The 21,451-nt window shown below is 50.8% G+C and overlaps 2 protein-coding genes across 10 annotated transcripts; one reads left to right on the plus strand and one right to left on the minus strand.

The window, feature by feature from the left end:
* Positions 1-1,127: 1,127 nt before the first annotated feature.
* Positions 1,128-8,742, minus strand: LOC100341358 (RLA class II histocompatibility antigen, DP beta chain). Of its 6 annotated transcripts, none has more exons than XM_008262769.5 (6): positions 8,605-8,742; positions 6,594-6,851; positions 3,750-4,031; positions 2,610-2,720; positions 2,295-2,318; positions 1,128-1,718 (listed from the first exon to the last, which is right to left on the minus strand). In XM_008262769.5, the coding sequence occupies exons 1-5, from the start codon at positions 8,693-8,695 to the stop codon at positions 2,299-2,301; spliced, it is 762 nt and encodes a 253-aa protein (XP_008260991.1). In that variant the 5' UTR covers positions 8,696-8,742; the 3' UTR covers positions 1,128-1,718; positions 2,295-2,298. The 6 variants fall into 6 exon arrangements, with proteins under 6 accessions (XP_008260991.1, XP_089190223.1, XP_008260992.1 ...); XM_089334097.1 differs by having other exon boundaries at positions 6,594-7,609; XM_008262770.5 differs by lacking the exon at positions 2,295-2,318.
* A 3,695-nt stretch (positions 8,743-12,437) lies between these two features.
* LOC100352927 (RLA class II histocompatibility antigen, DP alpha-1 chain) lies at positions 12,438-21,034 on the plus strand. 4 transcript variants are annotated; one of them, XM_089334100.1, is made up of 5 exons: positions 12,438-12,732; positions 17,898-18,108; positions 18,389-18,670; positions 18,878-19,044; positions 19,310-19,605. In XM_089334100.1, the coding sequence occupies exons 1-4, from the start codon at positions 12,484-12,486 to the stop codon at positions 19,030-19,032; spliced, it is 897 nt and encodes a 298-aa protein (XP_089190226.1). In that variant the 5' UTR covers positions 12,438-12,483; the 3' UTR covers positions 19,033-19,044; positions 19,310-19,605. The 4 variants fall into 4 exon arrangements, with proteins under 4 accessions (XP_089190226.1, XP_069930291.2, XP_089190227.1 ...); XM_070074190.2 differs by lacking the exon at positions 19,310-19,605 and adding an exon at positions 20,720-21,034 and having other exon boundaries at positions 12,621-12,732; positions 17,863-18,108; XM_089334101.1 differs by having other exon boundaries at positions 12,621-12,732; positions 16,855-18,108.
* The last annotated feature ends 417 nt before the right edge of the window (positions 21,035-21,451 follow it).

The raw sequence follows: 21,451 nt of genomic DNA on the forward strand, positions 1-21,451 counted from the left end.
GGAGCTTCCTCTGGGTCTTCCACATGGGTGTAGGGGCCCAAGGACTTGGACCACCTTCTACTGCTTTCCCAGGCCATAGCAGAGAGGTGGATCGGAAGTGGAGCAGCTGGGACTAGAACTGGTGCCCATATGGGATACCAGTAGTGCAGCTGGCGGCTTCACCTGCTATGCCACAGTGCCAGCCCCAATAAATCTTTTAAGAAAGAAGAAATTTCAAGAAGGAGGGGCTAGCTGATTGTGCTAGATGTTCACAAGGCACTGGCCAGGACAAGTGTGCCCATGTTGCTGATCTTCTGGGAAGTTCTTACAGCCCCTCTGAAGAGCAGCTTCGTGCACTGCGCCTGGCTCCTGCTTCCTGCAACCTCCAGTGCCTCATGGCTGGCCCTCAGTGTTCCCGGAGGCTCGCAGCACAAGAACGGATGGGGAGCTGGGGAGGGAGGAGAGCCACCTACCCTTGACTTCTCAGTGATCCTTCTCCAGGGCAGCAACACTGCCTGCAGCACCAGCATCCCATATGGGAGCGGGTTTGAGTCCCTGCTGCTGCACTTCTGATCCAGCTCCCTGCTAATGCTCTGGGTCTGAGGACTTCCTCTTGATTTTAACCCTTTGTAGAATTCTCATGAGCCCTTTCCATCTGTGAATGGCTGGATTCTAATCAAACTGATCTTTTTTTTTTTAAAAAAGAAAACATTTATTTAATTTATTTGAAAGACAATTACAGAGAGAAGTAGAGACAGAGAGAAAGAGAGGTCTTCTATCTGCTGGTTTATTCTCCAGATGGCTGCAACAGCTGGAGCTGTGCTGATCCAAAGCCAGGAGCCAGAAGCTTTTTCCAGGTCTCCCAGGTGGGTGCAGGGGCCCAAGGACTTGGGTCATCTTCTTCTGCTTGGGCCATCTTCTTCTGCTTTCCCAGGCCAAGTTTGGGTTGACAGAGTGCTACCTGTATTTGCCTCAGTGTCTCAACAAGAGGCTGCATTCCCCACCATATGAATCCCTAGGACGGGTGGTCTGGATGGGCGATGAATACAGATTGGAAGGATGAGCCTGCGTCTTCTATTTGAAGCACTCAACAGGCTAACCCACATTTGGTTAAGGAGAATTTATGAAGGCAAAGAAAATGCTCAAAGTTTATTAGATTACATTTGTAATGTTTAATTCTGATCCTCATTTAATTTCTTTCCTTTTTAAAAGATTTATTTATTTATTTGAAAGTCAGAGTTACACAGAGAGAGGAGAGGCAGAGGCAGAGACAGCAAGAGAAATCTTCCCTTCGTTGATTCACTCTCCCGATGGCCGCAATGGCTGGAGCTGCGCCAATCTGAAACCAGGAACCAGGAGCTTCTTCCAGGTCTCCCATGTGGGTGCAGGGGCCCAAGGACTTGGGCCATCTTCTACTGCTTTCCGAGGCCACAACGGAGAACTGGATTGCAAGTTCAGCAGCTGGGGCTCAAACCAGTGCCCATAAGGGATGCCGGCACTGCAGGCAGAGGCTTGATGTGCTACACCACAGCCCTGGCCTTGATCCTCATTAATTTCTTATGGTGATGGTAAGACATGCTTTTACTAATTTAAACATCGAATCAGTGCCATGTGAATGGGCATCTTATAACCCAGATCGGAGGGGGAGGGGAGGGGAGGGCAAGGGCGAAGGTCAGCCACTGGGAGTGAGAAAGAGCACAAAGCTTGTCCCAAAACAGTCTTCAGGTCAGATCAGGGTCCTGTGGGGGTAAAGAGAAGGTTATCTCAGGGTGCCGACTGTTCTTTCTCTAGGTCCCAAGAGAGCAAAGTGAGAGGCTGAGCCTTCACCTGATAAGACGGTTTACCCAGGGGCCGGTGCTGTGGTTAAGCCACCGCCTGCTACACTGGCATCCCATACCAGAGTGCCAATTTGAGGCTCGGCTGCTGTGCTCTGCTTCCAATGCAGCTACCTGCTAATGCACCTGTGAAGGCAGTGGAAGGGCCCTGCCGTCCACATGGGAGGCCAGGATGGAGTTCTAGCTCCTGGCTTCAGCCTGGCTCAGCCCTGGCCACTGCAGCCACTTGGATGGAAGATCTCTCTCTCTTTGTCTGTCTGTCTGTCTCTCTCTCCCTGTCACTGTGTCTCATAAATAAATAAATCTTTAACAAAGCCAGTTTCTCTCGACTTCCTCTGTGCTCCTTCCCCGCAGACACCTGAGGCCCGAGGTCGGACGTGTTTGACCTGTGCTGGACAGAGCGCTCTCCATATTTGCTTTGGTCTCTCAACAAGGGGATGCAAGTTCAGCCCCTCATGGAAAGCAAGGCAGGAATGTTACCTGATTACCGACATCCTTGCTGAGCTGAAAAGAAAGGGGGAAAGGAAGGTATGCAGCCATCAGAGCCGCCTCCGGCAGACACCATCCCACCCATTTCCCACTGCCTGTCATCACCGGCAGCCCTGCACGACTCTGGGTGAGGGCAGACCCTGAGATCGGGTTCCGCTCAGACCCCAGCCTGGGGACCCCCCCCACAGGCCGCCATTGCTCCCCGCAGCCTGACCCCAGTGGCCTCCAGCACTGGTGTGACTTATGGAAGACGGGCGGGGAGGCCAGGGGACAGGCGAGTCTCAGTCCCCTGGCACATGTGCTCACCTTTCTTGCTCCTCCTGTGCATGAAGACGCCCACTGCCAGCGAGACGAGCCCCAGCACTAACCCCCCGACGCCAGCGAGCATCTTGCTCCGGGCGGAATCAGACTGTGCCTCTGCAGGAGCAGATTCCAGGGTCAGTTTCGCCTGCACTCTGCTCAGGTCCTGCCGATGGACACTGAGGGACACGCCTTGGGGAGGGTGCACATTTAGAAAGGACCTCCAGGGGCGGGCATGTGGTGCAGTGATTAAGAATGCACAGGGGCTGGTGCTGTGGCGCAGTGGGTTAAAGCCCTGGCCTGTGGTGCCGGCATCCCATACGGGCACTGGTTTGAGTCCTGGCTGCTCCACTTCTGATCCAGCTCTCTGCTATGGTCTCTGGGAAAGCAGTAGAAGATGGCCCAAGTCCTTGGGCCCCTGCACCCACATGGGAGACCCGGAAGAAGCTCCTGGCTCCTGGCTTCAGATCAGCTCAGCTCTGGCTGTTGGCGGCCATTTGGGGAGTGAAACAGTGGATGGAAGACCTCTCTCTCTCTGTCTCTACCTCTCTCTGTAACTGTCTTTCAAATAAATAAAATATATCTTAAAAAAGAAAAAACACATCCTGAGTGGTGAGAGATGGCTTAGCTGCTTGGGTCCCTGCCACCCACATGGGAGACAATGACTGAGTTGCTGGCTCCTGGATTTTCAGCCTGGCCCGGGGGCATTTTCAGGCATTTGGGGGGAGTGAGCCAGTGAATGGGAGATCTCGGTTTCTCTCTCTCTTCTTTTATTATTATAATACTACTACTACTAATAATAATAATAAAAGAAAAGACTTTTTGGAAAAAAATTAAAAGGATCTCCAAGTTCTGGAGCTTAGGTTGGTGACTGTAACAAAGGGACAAATGCAGAACAGGCTAAAAGCTGAAGACAGAGAAGAGTTCCCATGTGTGAGGGCAATGCAGGAAACGCCCGATTCCTGGGATTTTCTGACAAAGGGGAAGAATCCGAATCCGCAGGATCCCCCAAGGCCAGGGACAGGCAGGTCTCCATCGTCCCCAGCTCAGAAGCAGCCATGGGGCTGGATACAGCCCGAGTGCACACGCACAAATCCCAAGATGGGTGGGCCCCCACTCTCAAGAATGTCATGGAAAGTCACTCACTCCACTCCACAGTGATGGGACTGTCCAGGCTGGGGTGCTCCACGTGGCAGGTGTAGACGTCTCCCTGGTGGGGGGTCATTTCCAGCATCACCAGGATCTGGAAGGTCCAGTCTCCATTATGGATCGGGTGGGTGGACACGACCCCGGCTGTTTCCTCCCGTCCATTCAGGAACCAACGGACTTGAACGTGGCCTGGATAGAAATCTGTCACGTGGCAGACGAGCAAGCTGTGGTGCTGCAGGGGCCCCTTCTTGGAGGGGGAGACGCTCACTCGGGGCTGGGCTGGGAGTGGGGGACAGAAAAGGAATGCCAGTCCGGAGTGTTACTTCTTAGATCTTCTCACTAGGAGGTGTCTTCTAGGTGTTTACAATGTGTCACAATCAGGCAGGTGGATAAGGGGTAAGTGGAAGAGCAGAACTAGATCTTCAGATGGGCTACACATGGGCTGAGTTCCATCCTAAAACCCAGAGGGGGCGAGACAAGGGCAGCACTTTGTGGCAGGTGTAGAGGAAATTCTCACTCTAAGCCATCAATGATTTTTTTGACCAAGAGTTTTTCCTGCACCTGTGAAACTCTCTTCTCTGCCATCTTGATGTAAAAAGGTGCAGAATTCACTCAAATAATATTTTTACCTTAATAGATACAAACAACAGCATTTTCCTGGTCTATCAAGCTAATGGTTTTATATCCTACAAATTACATACAGCAAGGTTGACAATGACTTCTTTGTAAAACAATCTACCTATGTTATGGCCTCACCCATCTACAAAAATCCACAATTTTCATGTGTACAGTAATAACCCCAAACCTGCTGGATTGGTAGGGATTTCAGTCCATTTCCCAATATGTCTTCCAGGGTTGTTTAATCAGGTGCGCCCTGCCCCTCTGTGTGCTGCGCCTTCCTCTCTGAGCAAGTTCCCCTCCTGCTGCCCACTTCCGGGGCCTCCCCACACCTGCTGCAGTAACTCGTTGCATCTCTGCCAGCAGTAGTAGCAGGGAGGCCAGAAAGGATTCACGTGTTTCTAGAGAAAAGCCTATTTGGAGGAATTTCCCACACCGGCGCTCCTTAATAACTTGGCCCTCTCGTTCCCAGAGAATACAAGAGCGCGGAGATGGAACCGAGTGTGGTAAAGGCTTCTTTCTCAGCGATGTCTCCCTTAGTGACTTGCTCTCGAGCCCAGACTTGTCCGTACTGCCAGCCTCTTCCACTTGACGTGATTTGCTTTTAGGGACACACCTTATCCTTCAACAACTTCTATAAATTTACCTCCCATCAGCAGTTCTCAGTGTCCATTGTGAATCAGGTTAAAATTCTCTCCCTTATGGCTCCCGGGCCTCAAGCAAACCAGGGGATGTCTGTTTAAGACCCCAGAGGTGCCATGGTAAGGAACCTTCCTGCAGTACACGTTGGACAGCCAAGGGGTGCTGGCGCCGCCTGGGGACGCAGAGGTCTCATTTCTGGCCCAGCTCAAAACAGGCTGCACAAGGGCAGAGGACTTCTGTGCATTCTGAGGCAGCCTTGTTGAGCGCCCACAAGACAAGCTGGCATCTGCTGAGGAGTCACACCGGACTCCCCACAGCTCTCCTCTCCCTCTCCTCTGTAACTCAGGCCCTAGTCACTATTCCCTGGGCCATCACAGCCCTGTCTCATTCCACTGCTCGGAGTCCAGCCCCTTTCCTTTCACATTTCACGCTTTCTGCAATCACAGCACTGACCTTGTCATTTGCTACCAAACCAGACCAAAGAACCACGACCCTTCTGGTGCGGTGACATTTCGCTGTTGCTATGGTGATCACTGGGAGCTGCTGGCAAGCATGCATTCCAGTGTGCACCGCCTACTGAGAGTGCATCTCTGGGCAGCGACTCTGGGATCCCTGTCTTCCAGGACTGTCTTCCTGGGATTCTTAGCAGAGCTAGCTCTGGCCCCTCTGGCCTGCAAGATCAACCCCAGCTCCTGAGGCAGGAGCCTGGGCCCTGCTCCTGCCTGTGCTGAGGGCTGCCCTGAGCTCCTCCTTGATGGTCCCTGACCACGGACTCCACTGTATCAGCTGATGGGGAGAGACTCTGAAGTCCTCTGGGCTCTGCACACGCCCCCCCGTCTCTTCCCTTCCCACTCAGGCTCCCTGAAAGAACAGTACGTTCAGCTCCTATTCTCCCTACCAGCAAGGGGGCACCCAAGCCAAACCAAACGGCCCCTGCACCAAGAACTTCACTCAGCCCTATCCCACCCCCCCCTCCGCAGCCTACCAGTGTGGCTTCTGCTTCCACCTTTGGCCCTCCGCCTCTCCCAAGCTTCCCAGGGTTTCCCAGTCCACACTCCCGACGTGTCCTGTTTCCCTGCTGTTCAGGTCACCCTCTCCGCTCAGCTTCTCTGGGCCTCTTGCCAGTTCTTCCTCACTGCTCTTATCTCTAGGCCTCCCCCTGGAGCTACAGAAGTCGGCCTCGTTCCACGGGATCCCTCCTTTGTGCTCGTCCCACTGCACCCCCGACCTGGGTCCTAGGTGAGCTCGTGTAGCCCAGGTGCCCGGCCGCTCCACACCCTCCATCGCACCTGTCCCTGGTGCCCCCAGCATCCAAGCCCGACTCTTCCCTGGAAAGCCGCTTCCCTACGAGCCTCGCCTCCCGCCCGAGAGCGGTCCGGGCGTCCGGCCCCCGTCACCGCCCCCAGTACGCTGCAGGGCGGGACGCGTCCTGCTGCGGCTTCTCTCCCAGCGCCGTCCTCCTGCATTCCCCGCACAGCCTCGGTCAGGTCCTCGCCGTCGCTCTCACGCACCGGCTCCCATCCCCGCCCAGTCGCAACCGCGAAGGGGCCTTCCCGCCCCGACCCAGGGCCGCAGCCTCACCTTGGAGCAGCACGGGGAGACCCTGGAACAACTCGTAGTTGTGTCTGCACACCCTGTCCACCTCGGCCCGCGCCTGCTGCAGGTATTCCAGGTTCCAGGACTCGGCGACCTGCCGGCCGAGCTCGCTGACGGCGCGGAACTCCCCGATGTCGCTGTCGAAGCGCACGAACTCCTCCCTGTTGTAGGCGCATCTGTCCAGCAAGCGCTGCGTCCCGTTGGAGGCGTAGCATTCGTATCGTCTCTGCCACAGGTAGTTCTCTGCGGGGGGCGCGGCGCGGCGCGGCTGAGCCCGGACCGCCCGCACCCTAGCGACCACGCACCGGGCGAACTCAGCTCCGGCGCAGGGATTGAAGCCCCGGGCACCAACGGCCACAGCGCTACGTTGTGGACCGTGCGTGCGCTCCTGGGGCTGTGCAGCCCCCCACCCCTCCCTCACACGCAGGCGCCGACCGCCTCTGCTGCTTGCCCGACATGTACTGGCAAAGCTGAGAGGACCCAGCGCGTGCAGGGTGACCAATCTAAGCAAATTCATCTCTCATTCCGAACAATGTTTAATAACAGTGTGTAATAACTTTTGGCTACAGTGTGACATTTCAATACATGGATCATCAGATCAGGGTAACTGCATAGTCATCACCTCAAACACTGATCATTTCTTGGTGTCGGGAGTGTTCAAAATCTTACTCGCTATTTTGAAATGTTATTGTCGTCAGGGCCGGCGCTGTGGCAGATTGGGTAAAGCCGCTGCCTGCAGTGCCAGCATCCCATGTGGGTGCCAATTCTAGCCCCGGCTGTTCCACTTCTGATCCAGCTCTCTGCTATGGCCTGGGAAAGCAGTAGAAGATGGCCCAAGTCCTTGGGCCCCTGAACCTGTGTGGGAGACCCGGAAAAAGCTCCTGGTTCCTGGCTTCGGACTGGGGCAGCTCTGGCCTTTGCGGCCACCTGTGGAGTGAACCGGCAGATGGAAGACTTTTTTTTTTTTCTCTCTCTCTCCCTCTGCTTCTCTGTAACTCTGCCTTTCATGTGAAAAATAAATAAAAAGAAATGTTATTGTTGTCAACCAGAGTTATCCTAATATTAGAAATTATTTCTATTATCTAACTGTACCCCTATATCTGCAGACAAAAAGTTGCCAGAAGATATAATGGAGGCAAGATGGTATATATATAAAAAAAGGTGTTACAGGTATGGGCTCAAATCCCCACACTACAACATATTACTATGTGATTCTGGGTAAAAAATAGCCTTGTAAGTCTCCATTCAAGAAAGGTAAAATGTGAAAAACATCGGTTGAAGAACTGCTGTGACAAGAGTAAGTTAACATCCATGAACTCTACCACATTGCATCTGGCTCTACTTAACACATGTTGGTCCCTGCTGCTTTTCAGGGTGGCTTGTCTTAGTAATTGCAAAATTCTGAACAATCTCACAGGAGGGCGGGACCATTGCAGCCTAGGGGCTACTGGGAAATCTTAAAGGGAGATGCTGTGTGGATCAGACCTCCATGACTGAAACACTTCTGATGCCTACGGGCTGACTGTGTTCCCACCTCTGCTTTACCTTAGTGATTTTACTTGGAGTATGAAAAAGAAGAGAAAGTCACAAAGACCCAGGTGCCCAGACAGCTTCTGCAAGGACCCAGAGGGTCTCCTCTGTAACTTTGCCTCCCGAATAAATAAATCTTAAAAAAAAAAAAAAAAAAAAAAAAAAAGGAGCCAGAAACACGCAGCGTCCAGAGCGTGGTCCCTCGGAGCCCCATCTCCAGCCTCAGGTCTCGCTGGCTAGGGGTTGTCTCAATCAAGCTTTCCCCTGGGCAGCTCTAAGCCTAAGGCTGCTCGCTCACTGCTGGACAGGAATAAGAGGGGGAGCCCAATTCCCTAATGGGGAGAGAAGGACTTGGGCTATGGCAGGAGGCCCCCACAGCCTGCCTCAGAGTCTGGTTCCTTAGAAGGAAAGACGTCTAGGAACTGTTCCCTGCGTCAGGCCCTGCACAGTAGACGCTCGCTCTCACCTGGAGTGGCCCTGCCCAGGGCCACAGGGTGGAGCAGCACCGTCAGTACCACCGCCAGCGCCGCTGTCCTCAGGGACCTGCAGGGCCTCATGGAGCTGCAAAAGGATGGCAAGGTGCGGAAAGCAGCCGTCAAGGAAGGAGGGACTCAGCGGAGTGCCCCTTGGAGACCGTGGACCAAAGTCCCTCCCCACGATCCGGGATTGGTCAGACTCCGACAAAAGAACCAATGGGCACCGAGCTTGACGTGAGTCATCACTCGCTGGGCAGACCTTGGGCCCAGAGATGAACCATGAAGACCGGGTTACTCGCGGTTTGCTTTGCTGCGAAGGCGCTCTCCATTACAGATATACAGTTGGCCCATCTACGGGGATTATCATACATCCACCCGGGCCGCCCCTCACACACCCACAGGACAAGGTCGGGGTAGAGCAGGTTTTCTCTCTTCTTAAGATTTATTTATTTGATCACTAGGCTAATCCTCCACCTGCGGTGCTGGCACCCCAAGTTCTAGTCCCGGCTGGGGCGCTGGATTCTGTCCCGGTTGCCCCTCTTCCAGGCCAGCTCTCTGCTGTGGCCAGGGAGTGCAGTGGAGGATGGCCCAGCTCCTTGGGCCCTACACCCACATGGGAGACCAGGAGAAGCACCTGGCTCCTGGCTCCTGCCATTGGATCAGCGCGGCGCGCCGGCCGCAACGCGCCAGCCATAGTGGCCACTTGGCGGGTGAACCAACGGCAAAGGAAGACCTTTCTTTCTCTCTCTCACTGTTTAACTCTGCCTGTCAAAAAAAAAAAAAAAGATTTATTTATTTTAAAGGCAGAGTTACAGAGAGAGAGAGACAGAGAGAGAGAGAGACAGAGACAGAGGTCTTCCATCTGCTAGTTCACTCCCCAGCTGGTCACAACGGCTGCAGCAGCACCTATCCAAAGCCAGGAGCCAGGAGCTTCTTTCAGGTCTCCCACACAGGTGCAGGGTCCCAAGCACTTAGGCCGTCTCCTGCTGCTTTCCCAGGCCATGGCAGAGAGCTGGATCAGAAGTGGAGCATCCCGGACTTTGGATCAGCACAGAACCAACGTCAATATGGGATGCCGGCCCTGAAGGCGGTGGCTTTACCCGCTACACTACAGTGCTGCCCCCTATATAGTATTGCTTTTAAGGTCCAATGAGACAAAGAACTCTGAAATAGCCTTGATAAATAAAGTCCACAAAAAATAAAAATAGATCAGTAAATGAAAAAGAAAATGAAAAATTCAACTAAAGATCTTACCTCCTTCAAAACATCTGATTCTGGTGTATTTATAGTGAATATCTCTTCCAAACTTTCAAATCACATTATTGTCTATTTTACAAGCTTGTAAATGTGGTCCTGTTGGACAACAGATTCCAATCAAGAAAATGTCAAACAGGCATTATTTCCTTAAAAAGATATTAAAACATAAACAAAATGCTAGCATCTAAAATGCAAGAGACAAAAATTACATAGCATAAGGAGTCTATTAAGAATGAAGTCTATTTTTTTTTTTTTTTTGACAGGCAGAGTGGACAGTGAGAGAGAGAGACAGAGAGAAAGGTCTTCCTTTGCCGTCGGTTCACCCTCCAATGGCCGCCGCGGTCAGCGCGCTGCGGCTGGCGCACCACGCTGATCTGATGGCAGGAGCCAGGTACTTCTCCTGGTCTCCCATGGGGTGCAGGGCCCAAGTACTTGGGCCGTCCTCCACTGCACTCCCTGGCCACAGCAGAGAGCTGGCCTGGAAGAGGGGCAACTGGGACAGAATCCGGCGCCCCAACCGGGACTAGAACCCGATGTGCCGGCGCTGCTAGGCGGAGGATTAGTCTAGGGAGCCGCGGCACCGGCTTAAGAATGAAGTCTATTAAGAATGAGGGCCAAAGAAGGATGTACTTTTCTCTGAAGGGAGGAGAGAATTTCCCCTTTGCTTATGGCCTTGTCTAAATACTGACAGAGACCATGGACACAAGAGGCTCTCATAGCCTTGGCAGCTCATGTCAAGAGCCTTGGGTGATCACTGACATCATACGTAAGAGTGTTAATTGTTAAATTAACAGCAGGAGTCACTGTGCACTAACTTCCACTGCAGGACCTGTTTTAAATGAGTTGTACTATGAGATTTAACTGTAAAATTTGCTCTCAAACAGTTTTTATACTTTGTGTGTGCAGGTGTGCAGATAGTTACTTAGTATTGAGTTGGTCTGTGTATAAAGTTAGTTGAAAACAAATCTTAATGGAGAAGGGACTGGGAATAGGAGAGGGAGGAGGAGGTGGGGAGGGAGTTGGGAGGAAGGCGGGTATGGTAGGAAAATCACTAAATTCCTAAAGATGTACTCATTAAATTTATATTAATTAAATAAAAGGTTAAAAAAAAAAAGAATGAAGGCCAGTGCTGTGGTATAATAGGTTAAGCTGCTGTCTGCTGTGCCAGCATCACATGTGGGCACTGGTTCGAGTCCCGGCTGCTCCACTTCAGATCCAGCACTTGGTTATGGCCTGGGAAAGTGGTAGAGGATAGCCCAGGTGCTTGGACCCTTGCCGCCATATGGAGACCCAGATGAAGTCTAGGCTCCTGGCTTTGGCCTGGCCCAGCCCCGGCTGTTGCAGTTATTTGGGAGTGAACCAGCAGATGGAAGATCTCTTTTTCTCTCTGTCACTCTGCCTCTCACATAAATAAATAAATCCTTCAGAAAATATTCAGGAAAACTCAAATAATAATAAATATGGATAATTAGATTTACCTACAAATTTCCCTAAGAAAGATAAACAGGAGTAGAGAAGTATTTAAAGACCAACTTTAGCCGGCGCCGCGGCTCACTAGGCTAATCCTCCGCCTAGCGGTGCCGGCACCCCGGGTTCTAGTCCCGGTTGGGGCGCCGGATTCTGTCCCGGTTGCCCCTCTTCCAGGCCAGCTCTCTGCTGTGGCCAGGGAGTGCAGTGGAGGATGGCCCAGGTGCTTGGGCCCTGCACCCCATGGGAGACCAGGAAAAGCACCTGGCTCCTGGCTCCTGCCATCGGATCAGCGCGGTGCGCCGGCCGCAGCGTGCCGGCCGCGGCGGCCATTGGAGGGTGAACCAACGGCAAAGGAAGACCTTTCTCTCTGTCTCTCTCTCTCTCACTGTCCACTCTGCCTGTCAAAAAAAAAAAAAAAAAAAAGACCAACTTTGTTCAAGCTTATTAAAACCTCTAAATTTAAGCTATAAAGCTTCTATAACAATTAAAAAAAAAAAAAAAGATTTGGGCCGGCACTGTGGCGTAGCAGGTAAAGCCACTGCCTGCAGTGCCGGTATCCCGTATGGGTGTCAGTTCGAGTCCAGGCTGCTCCACTTCCAATCCAGCTCTCTTTTATGGACTGAGAAAGCAGTAGAAGATGGCTCAAGTCCTTGGGCCCCTGCACCCACATAGGAGACCTGGAAGAAGCTCCTGGCTCCTGGCTTCGGATCAGCACAGCTGCGGCCGTTGCGGCCACCTAGGGAGTGAACCACCGATGGAAGACCTCTCTCTCTCTCTCTGCCTCTCTCTCTCTCTGCCTTTCAAATAATTAAATAAATTTAAAAATAAAAAAGAAGATCTAAGGTAAATGGGCCTGAATTATATATATTATGAGTGCATTTGTTCTAAAATACCAGCAGAATATTTTTGTAAATTTGATCAGCAATTTAAAAAAATCACTTAGAAAAAGGTGGTGGACAAAAACATCAAAGATAATGCGAATGTCTGGGATGGGGTGGGGGTGGGGAATTTAGGAAGATTCCTGTCACACAACTGCGTGAGACCTCCGCGTGGAAGATGCCACTTCTCTGTGTCTTTAACTCTGAAATGAACCAGGAACTGGAGTTCCCTGGCCAGGCTGCTCCCTGAAAACTGCTCTCTGTATGCCCTTTCCAGAATTCTCTTTACCCTGCAACAGAGCGTGTCAGCGCTGTCAGTGCAGTGATTGGTCACACCCAGCCAATTTCCATGACAGAGCCCCCAGCCTGCCTCAGCTCCTCCTCGCTGCTCCTGGGCTCCCAGTTGTCAACTGTAGATCCCTGCGAGGAGAATGTTCCAGAACAAAGCTGGCATCCTTATGGCCCTCACCCTGGCTTTCCTGCTCAATCTCCAAGGAGCTGAGGCCATCACAGGTGAGTGCTTGGTGGAGAGGGGTGCAAGGGCTGGGGTGAGAGGTGGGGCGGGCTTCTGCGACTTGGCCCTGTAGGAACTGGAGACTTTGCAGACTCTCTGGTGTGCTGGCCTCCTTAACTTCTCTGCTCCATTCCCCTGGGGACGGCCACCTTTGCCTCTCTAATGGCAGCCACAGAATACCAGGCCGCTGTCTGGTTTCTTTCCTCATTTATATCTCACAGAAACCTTCAATCAAGAAATGGAAGAAAATCTGAGGCTCAAAAAGATTAATGAACTTTCTGGGGTGGGCGTTCGGCCTAGCACTTTACATGCCACCTAGGATTCACACATTCCATATCAGAGTGCTTGGATTTAAGTCCTGGCTTCCCTTCTGACCCAGATTCCTGCTAATCCATGTTCTGGGAGGGAGCAGGTTCAAGCAGGTTCTTGGGTCCCTGCTATCCAAGTGGGAGAACTGGATGGAGTTCCTGGCTCCTGGCTTTGGCCTGGCCCAGCCCTGGCTCTTGTGGGAACTTGGGAAATGAACCAGTAGATGATAAGATTTCTATCCGTCTCTCTCTCTCCCTTCAAATAACTGAAAATACATTTTAAGAAAATTGGAAATGTTAGTACACTTTACAAAGTTAAACTCCGAGTCAAAGAGCCAGGGTTTAAGCCCAGATCCAGTGGGTGATGATACTCTGCAGTCCCCAGACTTCTGCACACAATGGCCGAGTCCAGTCCTGGAATGCTGCAGAGACCTGGTGCCCCGGCTTTCTCCTGGTTCCCAGCCCCTTCTTTGTGTGGCTGCCTTGTGGATAGACGCTGTGTGTCGGGAGCCAGTAGAGAAAGTGCTGAGAGTGTTGCTGTATTCCGTCCCCTCTCCCAGGTCCCTGGGACCTTCCAAGGTCTCTGTGCATGGCTCACATGCCTCCTCTCTGGACAGCAGAGTTTCATGTTTCTGTTAACCTTGTGATTCAGGTCCTGAGGGGCCCAGGGGACTCTGGCTGCATGAGGGGCCTGCACAGTGGGGAACTACAAGGACCCAGGCAAGAGCTGTAAGTTAGGGTGGGTGAGCTTCCTCCCTGCTGCTGCCCCCAGTGAGCACCAAGCCCATGCTTATCTTCTCACCCAAATGTAATGATCTCAAGGGCTAAAGGTAGAGCCCAGCCCCAGAATGTGACTTAAGACAGGGGCAGAGAGAGGGAATAGAATACTACCACCCTGTTGATGGTTACTTGCGTTATTTCCAATGTTGGGTTATAATAATACCATGTTAGTGTTTCTCTCCCCATTGGTTCCTTCTCCCTTAACATACAAATATGTTCTTTATCTTAAAAATATGAATGTGGGGCTGGCGTTTATGGTGTAACTGGTTAAGCTACTGCTTGCAACACTGGCATCCCATATCAGAGTGTCAATTGGAAACCTGGCTACTCTATTTCTGATCTAGCTTCCTGCTAAAGCACCTGGGCAGGTAGCAGAAGATGGCCCAAGTCCCTGGGCCCCTGCCTCCCAGACGGTAGACCGAGATGGAGTCCCTGGTTCCTGGCTAGGGCCTGGCCCAGACTTGCCTGCTGTAATCACGTAGAAAGTGAATCGGTGGATGAAAGATCTCTCTCTCTCTGTCTCCCTCTCCCTCTCCCTCTCCCACTCCCTTTCTCTCTATTATTCTGTCTTTTAAATAAATGAATGAATCTTTAAAAACACAAATGAGAACCCACATATACAAACCAACTTATCTTTCAGTCAGCACTCTACCCTAGGACACTGTCTCTAGGTATTTGCTCCCATACCTAAGCTTCTGACTTTTTTTTTTTTTTTAAGATTTATTTATTTATTTGAAAGTCAGAGTTACACAGAGAGAAGAGAGGCAGAGAGAAAGAGAGGTCCTCCATCCGATGGTTCACTCCCCAACTGGCCGCAACGGCTGGAGCTGCGCTGATCCGAAGCCAGGAGCCAGGAGCTTCCTCCAGGTCTCCCACATGGGTGCAGGGGCCCAAGGACTTGGGCCATCCTCCACTGCTTTCCCAGGCCATAGCAGAGAGCTGGATTGGAAGTGGAACAGCTGGGACTCCAATTAGTACCCATGTGGGATGTTGGTGCCTCAGGCCAGGCATTAACTCGCTGTGCCACAGTGCCGGCACCAGCTTCTGACTTTTAACTCCAATGGACTCCTGAGAATATTCTTGTATTAACCAGTAATGACACTGATGTAAGATCAAACCCAGGGGGCACTTTTCAGTGTCTCTGACTGGAGTTCATGATAATATTTACACTCTAATCCACTTCTTTCTGACTTCTTTTCTTTTTTTAAAAAAATTCATTTATTTATTTGAAAGGCAGAATTACAGACAGGCAGAGAGAGAGAGAAAGAGATTGAGAGAGAGAGGTCTTCCATCCGATGGTTCACTCCCCAAATGGCCACAATGGATGGAGCTGTGCCGATCCGAAGCCAGGAGCCAGGAGCTTCTTCCTGGTCTCCCATGCAGGTGCAGGGGCCCAGGGACTTGGGCCATCTTCTACTGCTTTCCCAGGCCACAGCAGAGAGCTGGATTGGAATAGGAGCAGCCAGGGCTCCAATCAGCACCCATATGGGATGTCGGGACTGCAAGCGACCACTTTACCCACTACGCCACAGCACCTCTTTCTGATATCTTATTGAAACTTGTGAAAGATCTCCCTTTAGATTTCCCTGTCCTGGTTTTTCTTCTATTTCTCTCGGTCCTCTTTTGAAATTGCCTCCTAATTATCATGTTCCCCAGAGCTGTACCCTCAGATCTCTGCAGTTCTTCTTCTTTTTAGAGATTTATTTATTTTATTTGAAAGGCAGGGTTACAAAGAGACAGGAAGAGGTCTTCCATCCTCTGGTTTGCTCCCCAAATGACCGCAAGGGCTAGAGCTGGGCCAGACCAAACCCAGGAGCCAGGAGCTTCTTCTGAGTTTCCCACGTCAGTGCAGGGGCCCAAGGACATGGGCCATCTTCTACTGCTTTCCCAGGTGCATTAGCAGGGAGCTGGATCGAAAGTGGAGTAACCGGGATTCAAACTGGGGCCAATATGGGATGCCTGCACTGCAGGTGGCAGCTTTACCCGCTATGCCACAGCACCGGCCTCTGTTGCTCTTATTTTATGCACTCTTCCTGGAAAATCTACCACTGATGCCTGACTTTCAGCTCTCTGGCCCAAACCTTTGTCCTAAGACCAACATTAGATACAACTGTCTGTGTATCACTTCTACTTACTATAAAGACAATGTGCATCCAACTGAACTCAGGATCTCCTGATTAGTCTGTCTGCCTTCCTCACCTTTTAAATGAAAGGAATACACATGATTGCTTTGGATTGGGGAGATGTCTGTCAAAGAATATAAAATTTCAGTTAGGAGGAGTGATTAAAAAAAAACATTTTATTTATTTATTTGAGAGGTAGACTCACAGACACAGAGAGGGAGAGACACAGAGAGAGGTCTTCCATCCGCTGGTTCACTCCCCAAATGGCCACAAGGACCAGAGCTGGGCTGATCCGAAGCCAGGAGCCAGGAGCTTCTTCTGGGTCTTTCGTGCGGGTGCAGGGGCCCCAGGACTTGGGCCGTCTTTTACTGCTTTCCCAGGCCATAGCAGAGAGCTGGATTGGAAGAGGAGCATCCAGGACATGAACTAGCACTCACATGGGGTGCTGCCACCACAGGTGGAGGATTAACCTGTGCCACAGCACCAGCGCGGAGGAGTAATTTCAAGAGTTCAATTGCATAGCATGGTGACTGTAGCTGATAACAGTGTATTGTAGCTTTGAAAATTGCTAGGACAATGGATCTTAAATGTTCTTCACCACAAAAAAGAGAAGCATGTGATGCAATGCATGGTAATTAGCCCTGTTTGGGCATTCCACTATGTACATGTATTTCAAAACAACAGCATGTTATACACAATAAAACATGTAATTTTATGTCTGTCAATTAAAAACAACTTAGAAAGTGACTTGCCAATTAGATGATTACATGGCCAGCCTAAGAAAGTTTTCCACCTCCCTTCCTGCCCATGTCACTCACCAGTTTCTGAAGAGTCTAATCTCTTTCCTGTCAATCAAAATCCTTCCTCCAAGCTGGCACCATGTGTAGTGTGTAATATCTGCCTCTTGCAGCGTTGGCATCCCATATGGGTGCCGGTTCGAGTCCCGGCTGCTCCACTCCTGATCCAGCTCTCTGCTATGGCCTGGGAAAGCAGTAGAAGATGGCCTAAGTCCTTGGGCCCCTGGACCCACATAGGGGACCTGGAGGAACCTCCTGGCTCCCAGCTTTGGATCGGCTCAGCTCTGGCTGTTGCGGCCAATTTGGGGAGTGAACCAGCAGATGGAAGACCTCTCTATCTCTCCGTTGCTACCTCTCTCTGTAATTCTGCCTTTCAAACAAACAAACAAACAAATAAAAAGATCTGTAAGCAGAGCAGCTATGAAAGGAAAGGAGGGAGGGGCACGTGAAGAGAGCCCGGCCAGGAAGTCGGGCTGCTCCCCAGCCTGTGGAAGTCGGCACCACGACTCATACAGAGGCAGGTGACATCTGCTGAGCCTCCGATGAACCAGGCGGCACTCTGAAGACCTGGCATAGCTGCTCATGCAATCCTCAGGCTCACCCTGTGCTGCAAATGCATGAGGAAATGCAGAAAGATTAAGTAAGTTACTTAAAGTCACGGCTATTGGTGAATTAAGTGGGATTTTTCTCTCCGTGTAAGACCTCAATAGGACCACAGATATAAAATTGTTTTTAGAGTCCTTGGGGGCTGAGTGGGGATTATTTTTTATTACAGAAAAGGACAAAAAATAGAAAAATTAAGAGAAGAAAACACCCCCTTTTCAGTTCTGTCTTAGCTTATGAGGATGAAGCTGCAGTGTGTATAGTGTTGTTCATAACATTTTTCATTTTAGTCATTTTAAATTCAAAAGTATCGTGCAGTTATTTTGGCATTGGTTCCAAACTTTCTTTTTGAATTTATGTTTTGATTTTTGTTTCAATGGAATCTGATGTGGAATGTGCGCCTCTTACTGCTGGGCAAAATACCTGCTCCCTTTCTGCTTTATTATTTTTAGAAATGTTTGTTCTCTGGCCTCTATCACTTACGCTTTGTCACATTTTCCTCATCTTTCTTTATGCAGCAGAGCATGTGTCAGTTTTTGTCATATTTGCACAGACGCACGAACCATCAGGGGAGTGTATGTTCGAATTCGATGAGGATGAAGTGTTCCATGTGGATCTGGACAAGAAACAGGCGATCTGGTACCTGCCGGAGTTTGGTCGCATGTTTTCTGTGGAGGCTCAGGGCGGCCTGGCCAATATTGCTGCAGCCAAGTCAAACTTGAATGCATGTATCCAGCACTCCAACCACACCCAGGCCCCCAACGGTACTGCTTCTCTTTGATTCTGCTATAGCCCAACTGGGAAGGCATGGGAGGGCCCCCAGCCACACACAGGTTAGAGGAGGCCCAGGTGCCCGTGGCTGGGCCATCCTCCCGCAGAGCGTCCATGACACCAGCAATGCCAGGTGAGAGGGATCTGCAGAATGGGGCTCAGGGCTCTGATCTGGGAGCCCACAGGCAACCCAGGGTTTGAGGTAGATGAGCAGGTGGAGCCTTTGTCATCTACCCCAGGACTGGGGACTCAGCAGGTGCTGTCTGCCCCCAGAGTCCCCGGAGGTGATCGTGTTTCCCAAGGAGCCAGTGGAGCTGGGCCAGCCCAACACACTCATCTGCCACGTCGACAAGTTCTTCCCGCCAGTGCTCAATGTCACGTGGCTGCGTAACGGGCAGCCGGTCACCGAGGGGGTCTCTGAGACCGTCTTTCTGGCCAGCACCGAATTCAGATTCCGCAAGTTCCACTACCTGGCCTTCGTGCCCTCCGCCGCCGACGTCTACGACTGCAGGGTGGAGCACTGGGGCCTGGACGCGCCGCTCCTCACGCACTGGGGTACAGAGCCCCTCTGCCTGTTCTCCCCGAAGCCCGCTCCTCCCGGCACCCTTCCCCTCCATACCGGCTTTCCCCACGCGCTGGGCCTGTCCTCTGCTTCTGCTAACGTGCCGTCAAACGGTCCGTCACCTTCAGCTCCCGCACATGGCCCAGGCCAGCCCAGCCCCTCACCGCACCTCTGACCTCATCCCTGCATTCTTCCCCCAGAGGCCCAGGAGCCGATCCAGATGCCCGAGACAACAGAGACTGTGGTCTGTGCCCTGGGCCTGGTGGTGGGCCTGGCGGGCGTCGGGGTTGGCATCGTCCTCATCACAAAGGCTCTGCGTTCCAGTCCTGATCCCCGGGCCCGCGGGCCCCTGTGAGTTACTGTGGAGGTGAGGATCATAGGATATAGTCGTGGTGAAAGAGGAAAGAACGGGGGTCGGTAGGATAAGCAGAAAGGAGCCAGCATTCAGTTTGCTAAGCGTATTTGGCAACGTGTTTAACAATATCGATGACTTAGGAGTGCTTAATACACTCAGGAGCTCTCCTAAACATTTACACTTCCCAGCTACGTTTATCCTCACAAATACTGCATGAGGGAGGCTCCAATGTCACCATTTTTTCAAGAGAAATTCCTCTGTTTTCTTACGTACACAGAGATATGTAACAACTTGGTCGGGCAAGCAGCGAGGAAGCAGTGCAGCCGGCACTCAGGCACAGGAAGTCTGGATCCGACACTGTTTGCGTCCCCACTGTCCTGCAATTGTGTTTTAAGGAGAAAAAGATTGGAACACTACTCAGCCAGAAAAGGAATAGAACTCTGCTTTCAACACAATGGATGCATCTGGAGACCATTAAAATAAGCCAGACCCCAAAACACAAATATCATGTTTTCTCTGATTGGTTGTAGCTAAAATATAGAGTAAAAAAAAAAAAAAAAAAAAAAAAACAAACCCTCAATGCATATTGAGCTAAACTGACATCTTTTGCTTTGATTCTTCTCTATAACCCTTGTCTCTACCCCTACAGAACAGTGGTCTCTCTACCTTTTACTTGTAGAGCTCTTTGTTTAGACAAGCATTGAGCCCATGATTATGAAGTAAATTGAAAGTGTGTTAGCACAAAACAATTCAAAGAGGGGCTGGTATTTTATCCTTGGAATTGTATCTATGAAATTTATGAAATCTGTTCCCTATGTACTAATACATTTAAATATATATATACCAAAGATCAAGTCCAAAGTCTCCAGGAGCCCAGAGTTGAGTAGTGCAGCTGGCTCATACTCTCCACGTAATCGCAGCACCGTGTGTTGGTGCCTAACACTCTGCTCTCTCTAGTTGTACTCACCAGTGGCAGAGCTCACACAAAAATGTCCTTTCTGGGGCTGCATGGGCTTCTAGCTGTCAAACCTAGCATGCTTTAAGTATTTATCTGTTTTTGTAGTTCTCCTTCCATGGTGATGACCACTTCTAGTTCATTCTTTGTATTCTCCATGTTGTACCTCCGGTGCACAGAGTTGAGTCAATCACACGACTCAGTCTCTGTGTCGCTGGCATCTCCAAGCTCCCTCCCTCCCCAGTCCTTACTCCCATACCTAACCTCTTTCCCCACTACCTAGGTGACCATCCTAATGGATTTGATATTTGTGTATATCCTGTATGTTAATATAATATTTTTCAGTATGCATATTTTTAATTATCCAAAATAACATCAAAGATTCAATTTTGTGCAATTAGTCTGTTGTTTTCAAATTTTTGCTAATAGTCTATGCTATTTACCTAACTATCTATATTTTATGAGATACCTGAATTAAATGCTTTCCATTTTTGTATCTTACATTAGACTTTTTTTAATAAAAATTTATTTATTTATTTATTTGAGAGGTACAGTTTATAGCCTAAGGGAGAGAAAGACAGAGAGAGGTCTTCCATCCACTGGTTCACTCCCCAGATGGCTGGAATGGCCAGGGCAGGGCTGATCCAAAGCCAGGAGCCAGGAGCTTCTTCTGGGTCTGTCATGTGGGTTCAGAGGCCCAAGCACTTGGACCATCTTCTGTTGTTTTCCCAGGCCATTAGCAGAGAGCTGGATTGGAAAAGGAGCAGCTGGGACTTGAACCGGAGTCCATACAAGATGCCAGCACTGCAAGTGGAGCGCCAGCCCTGTTTTCAACTTTTTAAAAGAAATCTCCCAATACTGAGATCTCAAAGACACCCTTAAACCTTTCTATAGTTTTACATTTAGTTCTTTAGTTCATCTAGGATATAGCTTTTTGTTTGAAGGAGATCTGGCCTTATTTTTCTCCATCCATTTAGTGGGCCAGGCACCCACCTTTTCTTCAGGAGCTGTGGTTTGTGGTTGAGTTTATTAAACTGAGAGTTTGCACAATAGGCCTGTGTCTGTGCTCTGCTTTGTTCCATTGCCTGATTTGTCTCTTCTCGCTCCAGTATCCTAGTGTTTTGATTACTATGACACTGCCCTATGTGTTAATATCTCGTAGGACAGGCCGGCGCCGCGGCTCACTAGGCTAATCCTCCGCCTAGCGGCGCCGGCACACCGGGTTCTAGTCCCGGTCGGGGCGCCGGATTCTGTCCCGGTTGCCCCTCTTCCAGTCCAGCTCTCTGCTGTGGCCAGGGAGTGCAGTGGAGGATGGCCCAGGTGCTTGGGCCCTGCACCCCATGGGAGACCAGGAAAAGCACCTGGCTCCTGGCTCCTGCCATCGGATCAGCGCGGTGCGCCGGCTGCGGCGGCCATTGGAGGGTGAACCAACGGCAAAGGAAGCCCTTTCTCTCTGTCTCTCTC

This window comes from Oryctolagus cuniculus, chromosome 5 (genome assembly GCF_051225735.1).
Source record: "Oryctolagus cuniculus isolate XC-2025 breed Fujian yellow rabbit chromosome 5, ASM5122573v1, whole genome shotgun sequence".
Lineage (NCBI taxonomy): Eukaryota > Metazoa > Chordata > Mammalia > Lagomorpha > Leporidae > Oryctolagus > Oryctolagus cuniculus.

Excerpts from the sequence above, each read along its gene's own strand:
- LOC100341358 (XM_089334097.1), bottom strand. The coding sequence starts at position 7,125 with ATGAATTTGCTTAGATTGGTCACCCTGCACGCGCTGGGTCCTCTCAGC. Across the intron at positions 4,032-6,593 it reads TCTCCCCGTGCTGCTCCAAG|CCCAGCCCCGAGTGAGCGTC; the intron begins GTGAGGCTGCGG and ends CCCCACTCCCAG. Across the intron at positions 2,721-3,749 it reads TCCCATCACTGTGGAGTGGA|AGGCACAGTCTGATTCCGCC; the intron begins GTGAGTGACTTT and ends CTGCTCCTGCAG.
- LOC100352927 (XM_089334100.1), top strand. The coding sequence starts at position 12,484 with ATGCCCTTTCCAGAATTCTCTTTACCCTGCAACAGAGCGTGTCAGCGC. Across the intron at positions 18,109-18,388 it reads CCACACCCAGGCCCCCAACG|AGTCCCCGGAGGTGATCGTG; the intron begins GTACTGCTTCTC and ends GTCTGCCCCCAG. Across the intron at positions 18,671-18,877 it reads GCCGCTCCTCACGCACTGGG|AGGCCCAGGAGCCGATCCAG; the intron begins GTACAGAGCCCC and ends TTCTTCCCCCAG.